Genomic DNA, 18,074 nt, shown 5'->3' with positions numbered 1-18,074 from the left:
AAAGAATAAAAACAATTACAGTAATATATTTTTTTAAAGGATTACTCGGATCCAACCTTAAATATCAAGTTCCTAGCAGGTCATTCTGATAAGGATACGAAACCAAAAGACTTGCCAAAAGTTAATTAATTTTGTGCTTCGTGGCGTAAAAAATTATCAGGCCTATTTCATCATAACAAATGGGCCACGAAACCAGAAACATTAGGGCCTTTTCATGGAATACGCGCCGCCCCAAATTTGAGCCCACTATAATTCAGATCATACTAAGAAATAGCGACTTCATCTAAAAACGTTGACAACAAACACCCGCTTCTCTTTCCTCTCAACTGTGTAAAATCATTCGCATCTGATCTTGCGCGTTTCATTCGATCGCTCTCGAAATTCGCTTCCTTCCCAAGATCCGATCTTCATCACCCCAGATTTAAGCTTCAGCGAATCAGAAATGGCGGCGGTTGTAGGACCCGATCCGTTGTTCGGATTGAGGAACAATTTTTACGTGGGGGCGTACCAGGGCGCAATCAACAGCAGCGAAATCCCTAATCTCTCGCCCGACGACGCCGTTGAGAGGGACTGCCTCGTCTACCGCTCTTACATTGCTCTCGGCAGCTATCAGGTACGGTTGGATTGCGCATTCGCGTTGGAGATCTGCTTTGAATTTTCAGCAATTGTTGAGCTGGAATTAGGAATTGATCGGATTCTAATTTGTTGTTGGTGATTGTATTGTATTGAGAATGATTATTGATTTCTGTTTCTGCGCTTGATTTGTGATGTGTAGCTCGTGATAAGTGAGATTGATTCATCTGCGGCGACGCCGCTTCAGGCGGTGAAATTATTGGCTCTATATCTCTCCAGCCCTAACAACAAGGTGAGTTTTTTTGCTTCATGTATCTCCAGCCCTAAGAACAATGTGAATTGGCTCCTTATATCTGCATCTCTAAGAACAAAGTGTTTAATTTTGTTCCTTCGATTGCAATCGATGTGTCATTGTGTTTGTAATTTTACCGGTATTTTTCAATTAGTTGGGTCGTGTCTAAGTTTCATGAGGGAGAAAATATTGTTTCTTGTTGTGGATCTGCATTTCTCCCAACTTAAATGAAGGTATTAGTTAGGGTTGTTTGTACCTGAAGGAATTTTACTGTGGGGTTAATTGGATTGATGGCAAGCAAATTTGTGCCAAAAATTCGTTTGCGAACAATGCTGGAGTATTTGTAATTTCTTTTCATGATTGTCTATGCCAAATGCTTGTCCAAACTAATTCCTGTTCATTACTTGTGTAGGAAACAGTAATTTCAAGTCTCCACGAGTGGTTGGCGGATCCTGCAGTTGGAAGCAACCCCATCTTACGTCTCATTGCCGGGACCATATTCATGCATGAACAGGACTATAATGAAGCTTTGAAGCATACAAATGCTGGTGGAACAATGGAGTTGTAAGTCCCCTTAGTTTGTGCTAAGTACTATAGACATTTCCTGTTGATAATCCCATTAATTGACTCCATGGCACTTTTTGTCCATGTGTTGATAGCAACTTGATTGATCTGTCATATTTTACTAAGCTGGTTTTCCCATACTTTTTGTGTGTGTGTGTGTAGTAAAGTGCACACATCTACTTTAATCTTAATGATATTATGCTTCTGCAGGCACGCTTTAAATGTCCAAATTTTTCTTAAGATGCACCGTTCAGATTATGCCGAGAAACAATTGAGAGTCATGCAAGCAGTAGATGAAGACCACGCACTAACTCAACTTGCTAACGCATGGCTCAACTTGGCTGTGGTAAGGGTTGTTTCACGAGATATATACAGTAATATCCAAATCGTGGGTCTGGAGACTCACATATTGCTACCTGAAACAGGGTGGTTCAAAGATCCAGGAGGCATATCTTATTTTCCAAGATTTCTCAGAGAGGTACCAAATGACTAGCTTGGTCCTGAATGGCAAGGCTGTTTGCTGCATGCACAAGGGGGAATTTGACGAGGCAGAGACCCTTCTGCTTGAGGCCCTTAACAGAGTGAGTTTCATTTGCTAGTCATTTCTTTTTTTCTAATGTCCGCAATACTTTTCTCTTGTATGATAATGCTGAAGCTTCGAACAATTTTAGTTTTATCTACGCCCATTGGCTGCCAAATCATCCACAGCTGCTTTCCCACTAGCATTGCCTTCATACCAGACCTGTTTGAGCTCCTTTTGCTTCATACTTACTTTTCCTCTCCTTTTGTGTGCTAAATTCGAGTATAATGCTATAATTGCTTCCCTATTTAGCATACTAACATGTAAATTTCTGGTTTGCACAGGATGCTAAGGATCCAGAGACCCTTGCCAATCTGGTTGTTTGTAGTCTTCACCTCGGTAAACCATCATCGCGCTACCTCAGGTAGGATTCATACCGTAATCTGTTTTATAACTTTCATAAGGGTTCCTTAACTGAATGCAAGCTGCTTTATAGTCTGGGTACATCGAATTTCCGTGAAACTATTCTATATCCATTTTTCTCTTCCTTGGCTTGTAACGATTTTGTTTTCCCCTATTGCCGAAATGTGCTTGTTTACTGAATTTAGTTCGTACGACCTTTATGAGAGAGGGAAAGCCTCGTTATGTAGATCTTCTGATGGTGGAATTTCTGATAATTGTGTATTTGCAGCCAATTGAAACTTTCTCACCCGGAACATACTCTCGTCGTACGTGCATCTGCAGCGGAGGAAGCATTTGACAGAGCAGTCCAAACTGTCGGGTGAAGCAGTGGAGTAGCTGCAACGTGATTGCTTCTCGTCTGTCAATGAAAGTATATTTTTGGTGTAACGACTTGCAAAGACACATTTGTGTGGATGTTGTATTCTGTTGAATGACACTATTTGATGTTCAGCTGAGAGTACACACTATATTGGATATCAAGACTGATATATTTGAGCCTCAAGAGTTGCATACGGCTTAGTACAATTGTAGAATCTATATCTGTTAGCAAAGTCTTGTTATGAACTTGAATTCTCAAACAATGATGAATTATTACAAACAATCAAACTCTATCTTACGTAAAGTTGTCTCTAGATTTGAAATCACTGATCATATACATGGACAAGATCAGGGGTGACCAAAATATTTCAAATTCGAAAATCTGATTCGAACCAAACTAAAATTTAAAGTTCAGTTAAGATTTTTTGGAATTTTGTCTTGGATCATATTTTTTGAATCAGATCGAATAATTTAAAATCCGTAGTAATCCGACATCCGAAATATATTTATTATATAAATAATAAAAATATAGTAGTGATTTTTAATTACAAACCTAACCAATATATAGAACCATTGTGTTGAACAATTCCAATTTTATTTGTATGTGATTTTTTGGATTTTGGTATTGGATTTTCGAATTTTTATATTTTTATGCAATTTGGATTGAATCAGAATTCATCGCTCGGATTTTGGATTTTTGGACAATTTGAGATAAAATCGAATTCATTTCTCAAAAAATTTTGGATTTTCGGATAGGATCGGGCAAAAATCGTATATGTAATCCGAATGCTCACCCTGAGATTCTGGAGAATATAGGACGCAGTTGGCCCTTGAGGAAAGTTGGGTGCAATATCTCCATTCAGAGCCCTATGCTATTGCATCAACAGAGTTTTCAAATTTATATTTTATTTGGTAAAACATAAACGTGTAGGGGACGTAGCTCACATGGTAGAACGCTCGCTTAGCATGCGAGAGGTACGGGGATCGATACCCCGCATCTCCATTTTTTCTCTTTTTAAGGCTTTTTTCATTAAAAAATGAAATAACAATAATACTTCAAACAGCATAGACTTAAAAGTAAAAGTGAGGATTTTTCAACTCAAGAATTGCTACAATAATTGAGAAATATATATGAATAAGAATAAGCTATGCCTCTCATAAACTATTATTCAAACGCATAAATCATTATAGAATCGATCCCTACCATTCTACTATCAAACAAACGTATCTCAATAGAGATGTAAAAAGAATACATCACACCCCTCTCCTCAACTCCTCTCCTCCCTATAACACTACCAACACTACCCAAAATTGAGGCTCCGATCCGGTCCGGTCGGGGGTTCGTTCATGTTAGTCCTCCGTTACGAAATACGAGCTCTATTTACGCAGACATCGACCCGTACCCGTTCTGGTGCGCCTTCTGCCATCTCCACGCGACCTGCAAGCTCTCTTCGAGGTTGGTGTGCCTTGCTGTCCAGTTCAGCTCGTTCCTGATCTTCGACGGGTCGCTGTACACCTCTGCGTAGTCCCCAGGCCTCCGGGGAAGGAAGTCGACCTTTATAGGCACCCCCGTCGCCTTCTTGCACGCTGCCACAAACTCGTTCACTGAACTTCCTGAGACGTGGTGGAACCATGTCAGTGTCAGTCCCACGCTGTTTGAACGTTAAAACGGGGTTTTACTTTTATTTTTACCTTTTCCCGTACCAACGTTGTAGATGCCTACGTGCCCGGGTTTGGCTTTCTCGAGGGCTTTGACGTGAGCGTCCACGAGATCGGTCACGTCAATGTAGTCACGGATGCAGGTGCCATCGGAAGTCTTGTAATCTGTTCCACGAACCTGCACTTGAAAGATTCGATTTTTATTAAGGAGAAGTTTCGATTAGGCTAAGTCGAGCAGCAGCAGCACACGGACCTTGAGACCTGGGATGATTCCGCGAGCAGCGTCGAAGCAAGCGCCAGATATCCGTCCATGTTCACGTAGTTCTGGCCGGGGAGCTTCACCGAGCCTTCCCTCAGGATCAGAACCAATCACATTGAAGTATCTGATAGATTAACGAAGTTTCAGTAGCTCGTTCGACTAAGCTGCAGGATTTCATCGAAAATCGAGATAATAAAACACTATACCTAAGAATCATGACAGCCATCTCAGAATTCTTATGAAAATCAAGAATGATATCCTCTGCCATTTTCTTGGCTTTTCCATATGGATTTATGGGAACCTGCAAAATACCGAAGAAAATTAGTCGACAGATCTCGCCTATCAAAGCAAAAGCACTAGGCTCGGAGTGTAAACTTCATAAGCCCTCGTCACCTGTGGGGTTTCTTCTGTAATCGGCATCTTGTCAGGTTCCCCGTACGTTGCACATGTGCTCGAATAAATTAATGTCTTCACTCTGTGAGCCGCCATCGCTTCTAATACAACGAGAGTGTTCGATGTAATATTGTGATAATACCTGCTTTGCACACACAGTTAGGGAAAGAATTTCACTAACACATTGCTACATTTCGTTGTTCTTAATCGAAAAGAGCACTAATACATCATATAATCGAACAAAACACACGATGAGTAGCTACATCAAAAGACTCACTTGAGTGGATCGAGAGTACTCTCTCCGACATATGCTACAGCGGCAAAATGCATCACTGCATCAAATGCATTCTCGGAGAAAATTTTCCGGACCTGTGTTAACAAAAGAAAAAACAAAGGTAAACAACTTTATGAACTCATTCAAAGAATCAGAAAATGAATAGAACAGCGAGGATACCGATTTAGCATCCCCAAGATCGGCATAAATAAACTGAAGCCTCCCCGGCTCAGGGAATAACTGTTGCAGGACACGAATGGCACCAAGGTTTCCCCGCGAGAGATTATCCTATCAATTGAAAACACACATCAGGTCGATTCTAGAAACTAATCAAGGCAACGTAGAATTACAAAATACCATGAGTATCAGTCATCAGATAGATACCACTATAGTCACACGATAAAAATCCTTAAGAAGCCGTAACGCAGCATGTGAACCGATGAATCCAGCACCTCCCGTTACCAATACATGAGTCACACCAGGTTCATGACTAGAGAACTGTATGATTCACAAAAAGTTTGCTCATTCAATCCTACGAGACTCGTAAACAAGCAAATGAAGCAATGACGGACTGAAAATCTAATGATATTACTTGGGTCGGGGTGTTGAAATTTGGGGAATGTCTGAGCATAAGAATGCAGAATGCTGTAAGAGTGGAAACCATCAAGATTTTACCACAAAAATTGTTCTTCTTCTTCGGATCCGCATATTCCATGCCTGCATAAAACGAAGGGATAAGATCACAGCCGAAGACAAACAACAAAGCTTCAAAGATAGAGAAATCCACCTCCTAAAGACATAGATCGATTGCCCCTCGGCTGAGCTCTGATCCTATTGAAACTCAACATTGAAAAATCCTTTCTTTAATTTGTACTATAAAGTAATTCTTTGTACATTCAAATATTCACATCAACACCAAACAATCCACCCGTATCCTCGAATTTCCTGCATCAAAATTCAAACAATGGATACTCAGTGTTGATCAAAGAGCTTGTTTTGATACAAAAAAAGTAGGAACAGAAACTAATTCAAAGAGATGAACAATCATAAATAGGGACAATTCAACCAACAAATCGAAAACAAAAACTGCGTAAACCTATCTAAATCAGGCAATTTCCAGCAGCTAATGACAGTGATACAACACAAGAACTGCAAAATATTATCAGAAACATAAAAACAAAATAAGATGAAAGTAACATGCATTCTGGAATCAAACACAAAAACTGAAAACAAATCTCTCAAGATCCCCCTTTTCACAATCAAAATCCCAACTTCAACTCACTCAAAAAACCTTCAATTTTTCACAGCCAATCAACCAAGCAGGGCATTCTTGAATTCCCAATTCAGACAAACGAATAAACAATACATAAATAAATAACAAAACCTCAAAATATGAATCCCCAAACTAATTTTGGACGCAAGTGAAGAGCCAATTCGGCATTCAAACCGCAGTGATAAGAGCAAAGACTTCACCATACAAATCACAACACATGTATGCATGTATCTGAGTGATCACAAGATCTGAAAAAATTCAACAAAATCGATGAACAGAAAAAGAGAAGGCCGCCTTCCCACATAGCAAAAAGACAAACAACGATGACTCATTACTCATATACGCATTCAATCACGAGAAATTGGAAAAATCCCTCAATAAACGTGAACAAGATCAAATTTTGACTCACACCCTCGACGAATATCACTGATTGTGAATAAACCCAGAATTTTTTTTTTTTTGAAAAGAATGTAGAGGAGAGAGAAAGCAGGTGGCGATGTTCCAGTTCTGGTCACTGAGCTTTTGCGGTTTTGAATTTGCGGCAAATAGTTACAGCAGAGCAAGGAATCATATTATACTATTTGTATTAGTAAAACAATAATTAATTAATTTCACCAAATTAAGATAAACATTAACCAAGATCGATTAAGCGCGATTTGTGTTAAGTACTGATGGGAAAATAGGAAGATACGGAAAAGGTAGGAAATATCCCAACTTAATAACCTAATCCCAAAAATTAATTTTCTTTTATATTTAGTAATTTTTTTTTTCATGAACACCTTCCCGGTGAGGGATCATATTTAGTAAGTTTCGTTATCTCATGTTTCATTTTCTACTAACCAAACATCAACCTCTTTTGAATATATTTTTGTAAAATTTTAAAAAATGACGTTATAATTTGTGGCAGTGACGTCGAAAGGAGTATGTTGTTCATTTTGGGGCAAATTGCGATAAAAATCAAATAAATTTGTCAAATTTTGATATGTGAGTCAATTTAGAATAAGCAGTTAAATCATAAAATTTGGATTTATTTGCATATTTTAATGGGATTGTACGATATGATAGAAGAAAAATCACTTAAAACGTTATCAATTATAAATCATATAATGTTGTTTATTCATATAAAGGAGACAATATCGTGTGTTTGAAAAATATCAATAATAATATATTACACGTAGTACTCTCTTCACTTTAGAAAGTTTGTTATATTTTTTTTTTTATTTTAGCTCGTTCCATAAAACTCATGACATTTCACTTTTTACTACTGATGGATCATATTCCCCTAATTTATACTTACTCATATTTTATTACTCCTCCGTCCTAAGAAAATATACACTTTTAGTTGAACACGAATTTTAATGTAAAATTGGTAAAGTAAAAGAGATGTAGAGAGAAAGTAATTAAAATATTGTTAGCGGAGAATGAGTCTCACCTCATTAGAGAAAAAAAGATTCTAAATTTGGAAAGTGCATATTTTTATGGGACGGACTAAAAAAGAAAGAGTGCATATTCTTGTGGACGGAGCTAATACTCCCTCCGTCCTAAAAATATGTCACGAGAATTAAGACAAAATTGATAAAGTAAGATAGATAAGAAGAATGTTATTGTAAAGTAAGAGAAATGTGAAAAATAGAGTATTGTTAGTGGGTAGTGAGACCTACATTATATACACATATTTTTATAAGATGGACGAAAATAAAAAGTGTACATATTTTTATGGAGCGGAAGGAGTATAAAAGTGTGACTCATATTCCATTAATTTTTTCGAACTTATTTTCTATTATATTTTAAAATAGAGGGGAGTATAAATTTGAATTCGTATATCAATGGTGTTGTACGTGTAGAGCATTCAATTACAACCCACAGAGCGCCACGTGTGGATAAATACTTGGCAAATGTTTTTCAACTTTTCCAAACCCCAATGCCAAACACGTCCCCACTAATTCACCTATAAAATCTGTGCTTTGAATTTATTGATTCGTGAAAATGATTTTTTTATAATTCACACAAAAGTAACCGACCGACGATATAGGACTATAAAATTTTTTTAATTTATTCATTGAGTTTGATTACCTCGTACTATTATTGCTAATATTATTTCCTATGTTGTAGTGGTATAATTTAATGAAGTTTGTTATGTTGAATAATGTGATTTTGCGATTTGAATGATTATAAATTTATAATAACCATAATTTGGGGTAATGAAGTTGTAGCCATATTAGTGTGAATTAAGGGCCTTTAATTGTCAACTCAACTCTATGTCCCAACTGACATAGAGTTGATCACATTCATTAGGAGGAGGACCAATTTCTTTTAATCATCTATAATAATAAATAATCATGGTTAAATAATACAATGATTCACAATAGGAAGTAACTATATTATTAGTACAAAAAAATGATTAATCTATACTGTTTCATGGCATATAATATAAAAAGTTTTTTAATTTAATACATTGTCTTATCTATATTTAGTATCGTCAAAAATGTCATTAGTAACTCTTTACATAAAACATAATACTATAATGTAAAATTACTAATCCTATTAAATTTGTTAGATTAGCGAATCGCAAAAAATGGATATAAGTTGTGATTTAGATCCTAATTTCACTCGTAATTAACCACTACAACAAATTCGTATCAGAATTGATTTGTTTTTGAGTATATATGTAATGAGTGGAGTGTAATTGCATCTTCCAAACCAAGATTCTCCACCAAAATCATTCTAATTTCTTTAATTCTTCAATAAAGGTTCGATTACTCTACACACAAATATATATTTGTTTTTGCAAATTAAATTATAACATTGATATGCATATAATATGTTACATAGTATTTGTTTTGTATGGGTTGTTGATTATCTGCAAGCAATCATAATATATAGTTCATAGATTTTAGTGTTACAACATACAACTCTTAGGAATTTTACATTTTAGAAAAAAGCATGAGTTAATTGTAGTTTTGTGGATATTTGCTGAATTTTGAGTCTCTATAGATCGGATGGGATTGTGCTTATCGTGCGAAAGTAGGTGGACCAGTTCTCCCACGGTGGCTAAGAAGTGGAAGTTTTCGACAATCACATCGTTTGAGCAGAAGAATAATGAGGATAAAGGGTTGCACCACGGCCACCGTCACTTCTCCTTGAATCGGCCGACTGAGGTCGCCTCCCTCTTTTCAGAGCAAGGCAAGAAAGCCATGCTTGCTTTGGAGGTTACCACTTACTTAAATAGTTACATGTCTCATGCTCATGCTCATACATTACTCCTTTTAGCTTAATTGTTTTTTTTTTTTTTTAATTTTAATTTTTTTTTTCTTTTAGCTTAATTGCTCTTTCTTTCACCACCTTTGTAATAATGAATTGCATTGCAGAAGTTTGGTTCAACCACAGAAAATAGTAGTAAGAATGAATTGAACGAGTTTGGTTCGAGAACAGAATACACGGCCTTCCTTGACGGCCAAGGCCCTCAAGGCCATATGGTCGCTAAGCGTGTCCGGGATTTTCTCCCTTTGAAGCTGAGTGAGCAATGGGAAGTCAAGATTCTTAAGAAAAACACATGCAATTTTGAGCCGAATCAGAAATGCGTATGTGGAACTACCTCGGTCACCCTAGTGACAAAGGTAACTAACATATTTTTAACATACAAAATTGAAATTAGTTGTTAGATACTACTAGTTATATCTGGTCACATCTCTCTCTATATATATATATATATATCAACAACCTTAATTTTTTATTTATAGGGTAAAGATCTAACGATCGGAAATAGTGGGGAGTCGAGAGTTGTACTAGGGATGAGATATGCGAATAGTTTATTCGTTCCAGTACAGTTGAGTGTGGTGAAGACGCGTTTGTACTGTTAACAACAGCCGGTGTACGTAGACTTTATTCAGACTTTATTCATACTCATTACATTGTAGCATAATTTTTTATGAGTACATTGTTTGCAGGTTTGGGACATCCTGTCGAATGAGGAAGTGGTATCTATGGTGGCCGATTCCCCTACACGCTTGTGTGCAGCTCGAGCATTAGTGAATGTAGTAGTTGGTAAATGGATGAGTAAGTATAGGTTATCAAAGGATGATGCTGTTGATTGTCCAGTGGTTTGCCTCTTCCTCAACGAGCCTCGAGAGAGGAAGAGAATACTTCATGTTTGTTCTCGTCCCGAGCAATTTGTCGAGCGACTGTGGCTATAAAGATGTAGCTAGCTAGCTCGCTTTGTTTTTTCTACTTTGCAAACTACTTCCTCCGTCCACGAATAAGAGTCTCGTTTTTCCATTTTGGTCCGTCCACGAATAAGAGTCCCGGTTCATAATTACCATAAATGGTAAAGAGACCCTACATTCCACTAACTCATTCCACTCACATATCATTTAAAACTAATATATACAAGTGGGACCCATATTCCACTAACTTTCTTCCACCTACTTTTCTTAATATTTCTTAAAACCCGCGCCATCTAGAAATGAGACTCTTAATCGTGGACGGAGGGAGTATTATCTTTGGGATAAATTAAGGTTGCTTATCATATGTTTTTTTTTTGGTAATATGCTTATCATATGTTAGTTTATTAGCTCACTAAAATCTCAACTCAAACCCTTCACACAATAACTTCTCTTCAAAATAGTTGTCTATACAATATACCATTTCCATTCACACCAACTTATCAATTTCGCCCTATAATTAATGTGAGAACTATGTATTATAAATTAATTAAAATTAAATAGTTTTATGTAGTATATACCATTCCATTCACATAAAGACATAATTTTAGCATTACAATTAAGTGAAAACTATGCAGTACCTCTATAAATTACTTTTAATTATTTTATGGTGTGTAACATTAGAGTCGATCTTATAACTGACGAATTTTATAATTTTATGCACAATCCTCACACCATGAGACGAGTCAAATTCTGAATTCATAGTCATGTCAAATGTTATGCTTGTAACCACAAAATATGTGAGACGAGTCAAATTCTGAATCATGATCACATCAAATGTTATGCTTATGCTTGCAACCACAAATATATGCCATTAAAATATGAATTTGAATTCACATTTTACTAATCACTACAAATATTATAATATCGCCATTGTAAGATAGAATGAGATTCAAATACCGTCTATTGTCAAATAATATATTTACATTTATAATTAAAAGATTATAGCTGAGTAAAATTAAACTCGTCTATTCTTAATTCAATACGTAGTAAAAAAATTCAATCCTTATCTTTTGATATTGAACAATCGTAAATCCTTGGATAGTTGTCTCCAATGGCGGATCCAGGAACTAAATATCGTGGGGTCGAACCATATAATAAATATTTAATAGTATAATTATTCATATATATATTTTAATTTAAATACTATAACTCATACTAGTATCGGTATTCTAAACTAAATATTCACCCTATTGCATAAAAATAGACTATTTTGCCTGAGTCTGCTCAATAGACACTTCTATTTTTTTTTTAACTATTTTTCTCTTTTTTGAGGTAGACCTTATTTTCCACAAACACTATATAAATCACTTTTTTATTTCTATATCTCTTTTATTTTACTAAATGTGCATTAAAAATCTCATTTCATCCCAAAAGTGTTAATGGGACTAACGTGTATAATTTTTTTCGTAACATCCCCAAATTTGAAATTTCAAAGCTAATTTTAATATGAATAATATGGTTGAAAATTTAATTACTCCTTCCGTCCTAAAAGAATATATACTTTGAGTTCGGCATGAGTTTTAATGCAAAATTAAAATAAGAGAATAAAGAGAAAAAGTAATTAAAGTATAATTAGTGGAGAATGAGTCTAGGAAAAAAATTTCAAAACTGGAAAGTGCATATTATTATGGGACAGACTAAAAGAAAGAGCGCATATTCTTGTGGGACGAAGAGAGTATAAACTAAAATTAGATGAAATTAAGAAATATTTATTTTATATTATATTTATTGAAGTATTATGTGTTTGTTATAAATAAGTTGATTTTTAGATATATAAATACTAGTACTCGTAATTAAAATTAATTGATTTTTTAGATTTGAATATATATTTAAATGATTTTCGAGAATTAATACAAATTAAGAAAGAAAGAAAAGTTCAATGCCCATTCTACAATTAGATAATTCAATTTAATCTAAGATAAATTACGCAGTCACGTGTCATCTTTCTTGATGTCTTTTTATTTATTTAATTTTAGTTTACAAGTAAATATAGGGAAGATAAAATTTAGTTCTCTCTCTTCGCCCAATGCGCCACTAACCCATTTCAATTTCTCTCTCTTCGAAGAAAAGAGAAAAGGCTCTTCTGAATTTACTTCCTCTTCTTTCTCGACTATCGGCTTCCGTTTTACGGCATCCTCCCTCATTTTCTTCCTTTTTCTCTGTTCAGTCTCATCATCTCACACTGAGTGAGGTGGGGTCGGAGAAGCGAATGCCGTAGGATCGGAGGCTGATGAAAGGAGCTTCCCGGCGGCACTCCGGGGCCTGTGGTGGGGTCGGCCGACCCGCCCGACCCCACCTGGATCCGCCGATGGTTGTCTCGTTCGACTTGAAATATAAATTTGAATTCGTATCTCAATGGAGGTGTTGTACGGTACAACCTGCACATGCATTTGTAGAGCATTCATTCACAACCCACAGAGAGCCACGTGTGGTTAAATACTTGGCAGCTATATTTTTCAACTTTTCCAAACCCCAATGCCAAACACGTCCCCACTAATTCACCTATAAAATCTGCATTTATTTATTTGTGAAAATGATTTTTTTAATAATGCACACCAAGAGTAACCGACGGTATAGGAGTATTAAAATTTTTTAATTTATTTATTGAGTTTGATTACCTCGTACTATTATTGCGAATATTATTTTCCTATGTTGTAGTGGCATAATTTATGAAGTTTTTTTTATCATGTTATGTAGAATAATGTGATTTTCGATTTGAATGACGATAAATTTATAATAACCATAATTTGGTACTATAATAAAGCTGTAGCCATATTAGTGTGAATTAAGGGCCTTTATTTGTCAACGAGCCTTTAATTAACATTATTTGCTACTAATTTATATGGTATTATCTTTTTATTATAAATACTAATATGCATATCAAGTTATGAGATGATCATATATTAATTAACAAAGCAATTCCGTAACACCCCAATAATAATAAATTACTACAAAGACTAGACTTCAATTCAAATAAATTGGTAAAACTACTCACACATTGTCTTAATCCAAATCAAATGTGTTAATAATAATGAATATTCATTATGCTACAGAATAAGTGTCATTCACTATCATGATAAACTCTTTAATTGTTTTTCAAAATATTCACACTATAATTAATAATGGATGAGATAAATGTATAATCATGCACTTTCTTACAGATTTTGATAATTGAATAACTTATTTGAAAGCGAAATAATATCTGCTAATATTTAAAAGAAAAAAAAATATTTAGAAACGTTGACCATTCAGTTAATATGATACTATGACACAATAATTAGACCTTGATGCTGTAGGGTCTTCATGAATCATGCTACATAAAAACAATTAGAATCATAGGAGTAATATGTTACCGATTGTGTATAATTAAAAGGGTTTGGTACATATGTGGTTAAAAAAAAAAAACAAAATATATATATATATATATATATATATATATATATATATATATATATATATATGAGATGCAATATCAGCCACTCATTTTTATTAAATGAGTGGTCCAGATTTTTCCACATGGAAAATATCTTTAGATTAATTGATTATGAAAGGGCAGAATAGTAATATCATGGTAAATTTTATTCAATAAATAATTTTTTTAATTTTTAATTTTAATTTTTTATTAATATTTTTTTAAAAAAATTTAAATTATTTTTTATTATTTTTTTAATTTTTTTAATTTTTTTTTAATTTTTAATTTTTTTAATTTTTTAATTTTTTAATTTTTATTTTTCAACTACATATACAATTCATGTCAACTACACACATATAATGTCAACTACGTGTACAACCCATGTCAACCACACACACAATTCATGTCAACTACACACATATAATGTCAACTATGTGTACAATCCATGTCAACTATATATACAATTCATGTTAACTACACAATATAATGTCAACTACATGTACAATTCATGTCAAATGGTATTTATTGAATAAAGTTGTTGACATTTGATGTGTAGTTGACATGAATTGTATATGTAGTTGAAAAAAAAAATTTAAAAATTTAAAAATAATAAAAAAAACAAAAAAAAATTTTAAAAAAATAAAAAAAAATAATTTTTTTTAAAAAAAATTAAAAATAAATAAATAAAAAAATTAATAAAATTACAATTATGCCCCTCTGTTGACATAAACTACATGCTGTTGACATTTCACAAATATTCTGGATGAGTGGCTGAGATTGCATCTCAATTCTCAATTAGGTTGATAAATCTCAACCTAACAAGACCCTATATATATATATATATATATAAGGATGTAGGAGAGTGTTAGAGTACCACCACCTTTTAAAATAACATCGTACCACCATTCCTACCCAATCATTTGTACAGGTGGACGAATAATAAGCTGCCACGTGGCAAAAAAAGAAGAAATTTCTGAAAAAGACGGCCAACAATATTTTGTACACTATACAACAATTTTTCTTGGCCAACAATATCCAACACGCTATACAACAATCTATAGATTGATGTCTAGCGTTTATAATATTGCTGCATAAGTGGTGTCACGGTGTCACTTTAAGAGGGGTTGTCATTTTAACACAAACCTAAGGATGTATTCATATCAATAAGTGAAATTCTGTCAAAAATTCAAGTGAATCTCATCCGTTGGATCTTGTGATGTAACCGTTAGATTAATGTCACGTGTCATTTAATAATGTAGATTGTGTAGTCTAATATTGTAGCTTGGCTAATAATGTAACCCGTTTTAGTCTAATAATGTAGCTCGGATAATAATATAACGTTTTAAGTGTAATAATGTAGCTCAGATATTATTATCACAATCATCCCATCTAAGGATCCAAGGGCTGAGATTTTATTTGATTTTTGTCATAATTTTACTTATGGACCACCGTGTGCCCATAGTTCCTGGATTTTAAAAATGGGATGCTGGGCAATTTGGTTTTTTTACACTTTGAACTTTTTAAATCTGATATTATTTGTTAGGTACTAAATCTAATATTATTTTAAAGTTATCATTCTTCTTCCCTTTTGTCATCATTCACTTTGTTTCTTTATTTCAATATTAGATTTAATTTTATAAAATTAAATTTTTAAATATCAATAAATTTAATATACCAAATAAACACACATTCAATAACTTACCACTTTATCAAAATAAAATTCAATAAATGGTACTCCCTCCGTAGTTGTGTTTTATGTTTTGGAAAAATTAGGTAGTGATGAATTTTTGCTCGACTGAATATCAATAAAACTTTCTTGAATGAGCTTTACTATAAAAATCATGAATTCATAAGAAAAAACGTGTGTCCGCCATTGGTACCATCGATCCGACAAAAGTAACAACCTGCTTGGTTTAGACCAATGCCATTCATAACCCTAAGTGAGAGTCATGTGTAAACTAAATTTTTGAAGAGTCAAATATGAATAATAAGGTGTTTAATCTTTGAACTAGTGGAGAGTAAGAGTAAGGTTGAACTTCTCACCCAGGTAATATCGTTGACACGCCAAACGGAGTCTGCGTATTCAAAGAAGTCAGTAGTCAGACATAAGTCAGTCATTGGCACAAGTCGCTCCATTATCTACTGTCGGGCAGAATCCAGATTTGCACAGTGCTCAACCGATAACTGAATGGCTTCAACGTGCACTTTTGGCCTAGCCAATCCTAAGGCCGCCTTAGAACGTACACTTGCAAGCGGACGCATGATTTTTATAGTGGGGGTCCAAATTATAATTAACGATTATTGCATATTTTTAGTGTCGGCGTCCAGAAACAACCTGACACATTGCGGAGTTGCGAGAGGCACATATAATGAGAGTCGAACCCAGATCTCCTGATTGCAAGTCGCTGCGCTGGCCAACTGAGCTAGCTAATTATATTATATATCGTTGCATATTTTTATTATATATAGTGATAACACAAATTGGTGGGGTTCCAAAGAACCCCATGACACCATGGAGGTCGGCCTCTGCTTGCAACGTGATACCATTAGGGTTGGCCGGATCCAAGCCAATCGATATGGTCTTCTAGCCACGGGATTGACTCTCATCGCTGTCATAGAGGACTCACCGCCTTGATGTTTACTGAGTTCCATTTTAAGAAACTCTACACTATCCATATCTACAAACTGGCATGAGAAAACTGGGCAACATTGTTTAAAGGATATTTGCAAACAACAATTTCCTTCCTATTCAAACAACAACACTATATGGTAACATGGTTCATATGATATTTGAACACCAATTTCCTTCTTATTCAAACAAAAACACTATATGGTTAGAAATACCATAGCACTATGACAAGAAGGGCTAACTTTAGCCAAAAACTACAGATCCACGCAACCCTTCAATCGGTTAGAATATTAATAATAAACTTGGTTTTGTAATGGAAATATCTAGATATTATACAAATATTTAGATATATTATCCATAATTCTCTAGATATTAGTAGGTATTAAAATATCTAGACATTTTAGGAGAATTCTCTAAATTATAATATTATTTAAGAAAATATCTAGATTTTTCCTTAGTTTTCTACCATCACCAACCTCTCCTATTTCAAAATAATTCCAGGACGAGATTAATATTAATTACCAAGAAACGACATTACACACAAAAAAGAATAAAAAACCACCTAAACCCTTCACAATATAAAAAAATAATCTGCAGTCCCAAACTCCAGTAATACATTATCCTCTATAAACCAAATCAAAGAATATTGTCAATATATATTCCATCCAATAAAAAAAATTAAAAAAAGAATCCTAAAACCAAAAATTAACAAGAATCCTTTGTTCACATTCACAATGATATTATCAAAAAGGAAAAGCATGTAAAGCCAAACCAGAAGTAATCGAAATGAGTATAACATTGATTAAGCGTCAATTGGATAGATTAAAATCAAATAAAGATGATGAACATAGTCATCTTCTATTTCAACTACACAAATAATATTAGTACTAAAAGTTGTAAAAGCATTGAGGGCATTTTGTATATACTATTTTTGTTAATTTATCTTTACTCAAATTTATAATAGCCATAATTTGGAATAATAAAGTTGTAGCCATATTAGTGTGAATTAAGGGCCTTTATTCGCCAACGAGCCTTTAATTAAATGGTGTTATCTTTTTATTATAAATACTAGTAATATGCATATCAAGTTATGAGATGATCATATATTAATTAACAAAGCAATTTCGTAACACCCCAATAATAATAAATTAATTACTACAAAGACTAGACTTCAATTCAAATAAATTGGGAAAACTACTCACTCACTGATGTGAATTATCTCA

General features: G+C 34.2%; 3 protein-coding genes across 4 annotated transcripts; 2 read left to right on the top strand and 1 right to left on the bottom strand.

The window, feature by feature from the left end:
• Nucleotides 1–310: 310 nt before the first annotated feature.
• LOC125194061 (coatomer subunit epsilon-1-like) lies at nucleotides 311–2,913 on the top strand. Its single transcript, XM_048092095.1, has 7 exons — nucleotides 311–613; nucleotides 776–865; nucleotides 1,278–1,429; nucleotides 1,640–1,775; nucleotides 1,855–2,010; nucleotides 2,294–2,373; nucleotides 2,641–2,913. Exons 1-7 carry the CDS (start codon nucleotides 443–445, stop codon nucleotides 2,732–2,734), a joined length of 879 nt encoding a protein of 292 aa, XP_047948052.1. The 5' UTR covers nucleotides 311–442; the 3' UTR covers nucleotides 2,735–2,913.
• A 948-nt stretch (nucleotides 2,914–3,861) lies between these two features.
• LOC125204092 (UDP-arabinose 4-epimerase 1-like) lies at nucleotides 3,862–7,144 on the bottom strand. Of its 2 annotated transcripts, XM_048102648.1 has the most exons (11): nucleotides 6,997–7,144; nucleotides 6,102–6,259; nucleotides 5,907–6,031; nucleotides 5,699–5,812; nucleotides 5,495–5,602; nucleotides 5,318–5,409; nucleotides 5,041–5,182; nucleotides 4,854–4,948; nucleotides 4,642–4,771; nucleotides 4,422–4,566; nucleotides 3,862–4,343 (listed from the first exon to the last, which is right to left on the bottom strand). In XM_048102648.1, exons 2-11 carry the CDS (start codon nucleotides 6,160–6,162, stop codon nucleotides 4,111–4,113), a joined length of 1,245 nt encoding a protein of 414 aa, XP_047958605.1. In that variant the 5' UTR covers nucleotides 6,163–6,259; nucleotides 6,997–7,144; the 3' UTR covers nucleotides 3,862–4,110. The 2 variants fall into 2 exon arrangements, with proteins under 2 accessions (XP_047958605.1, XP_047958612.1); XM_048102655.1 differs by lacking the exon at nucleotides 6,997–7,144 and having other exon boundaries at nucleotides 5,990–6,031.
• Nucleotides 7,145–9,294: 2,150 nt separating this feature from the next.
• LOC125212861 (probable protein phosphatase 2C 18) lies at nucleotides 9,295–10,758 on the top strand. The gene is made up of 5 exons (XM_048113142.1): nucleotides 9,295–9,337; nucleotides 9,582–9,796; nucleotides 9,956–10,204; nucleotides 10,328–10,458; nucleotides 10,535–10,758. The coding sequence occupies exons 2-4, from the start codon at nucleotides 9,587–9,589 to the stop codon at nucleotides 10,445–10,447; spliced, it is 579 nt and encodes a 192-aa protein (XP_047969099.1). The 5' UTR covers nucleotides 9,295–9,337; nucleotides 9,582–9,586; the 3' UTR covers nucleotides 10,448–10,458; nucleotides 10,535–10,758.
• Nucleotides 10,759–18,074: the final 7,316 nt, after the last annotated feature.

This window comes from Salvia hispanica, chromosome 1, assembly GCF_023119035.1.
Source record: "Salvia hispanica cultivar TCC Black 2014 chromosome 1, UniMelb_Shisp_WGS_1.0, whole genome shotgun sequence".
Lineage (NCBI taxonomy): Eukaryota > Viridiplantae > Streptophyta > Magnoliopsida > Lamiales > Lamiaceae > Salvia > Salvia hispanica.
Note: the sequence above shows the minus strand (reverse complement) of the source record. Positions and strands in the feature narration are given on the sequence as shown.

What these genes read in the sequence shown, in the direction of transcription:
- LOC125212861 (XM_048113142.1), top strand. Translation starts at nt 9,587, where the DNA reads ATGGGATTGTGCTTATCGTGCGAAAGTAGGTGGACCAGTTCTCCCACG. An exon ending in AAGCCATGCTTGCTTTGGAG is followed by an intron (nt 9,797 to 9,955) that starts GTTACCACTTAC and finishes ATTGCATTGCAG; the next exon opens with AAGTTTGGTTCAACCACAGA. An exon ending in CGGTCACCCTAGTGACAAAG is followed by an intron (nt 10,205 to 10,327) that starts GTAACTAACATA and finishes TTTTATTTATAG; the next exon opens with GGTAAAGATCTAACGATCGG.
- LOC125194061 (XM_048092095.1), top strand. Translation starts at nt 443, where the DNA reads ATGGCGGCGGTTGTAGGACCCGATCCGTTGTTCGGATTGAGGAACAAT. An exon ending in CATGGCTCAACTTGGCTGTG is followed by an intron (nt 1,776 to 1,854) that starts GTAAGGGTTGTT and finishes TACCTGAAACAG; the next exon opens with GGTGGTTCAAAGATCCAGGA. An exon ending in CCATCATCGCGCTACCTCAG is followed by an intron (nt 2,374 to 2,640) that starts GTAGGATTCATA and finishes GTGTATTTGCAG; the next exon opens with CCAATTGAAACTTTCTCACC.
- LOC125204092 (XM_048102648.1), bottom strand. Translation starts at nt 6,162, where the DNA reads ATGTTGAGTTTCAATAGGATCAGAGCTCAGCCGAGGGGCAATCGATCT. An exon ending in ATCTTGGGGATGCTAAATCG is followed by an intron (nt 5,410 to 5,494) that starts GTATCCTCGCTG and finishes TTGTTAACACAG; the next exon opens with GTCCGGAAAATTTTCTCCGA. An exon ending in GAATCATCCCAGGTCTCAAG is followed by an intron (nt 4,567 to 4,641) that starts GTCCGTGTGCTG and finishes TTTCAAGTGCAG; the next exon opens with GTTCGTGGAACAGATTACAA.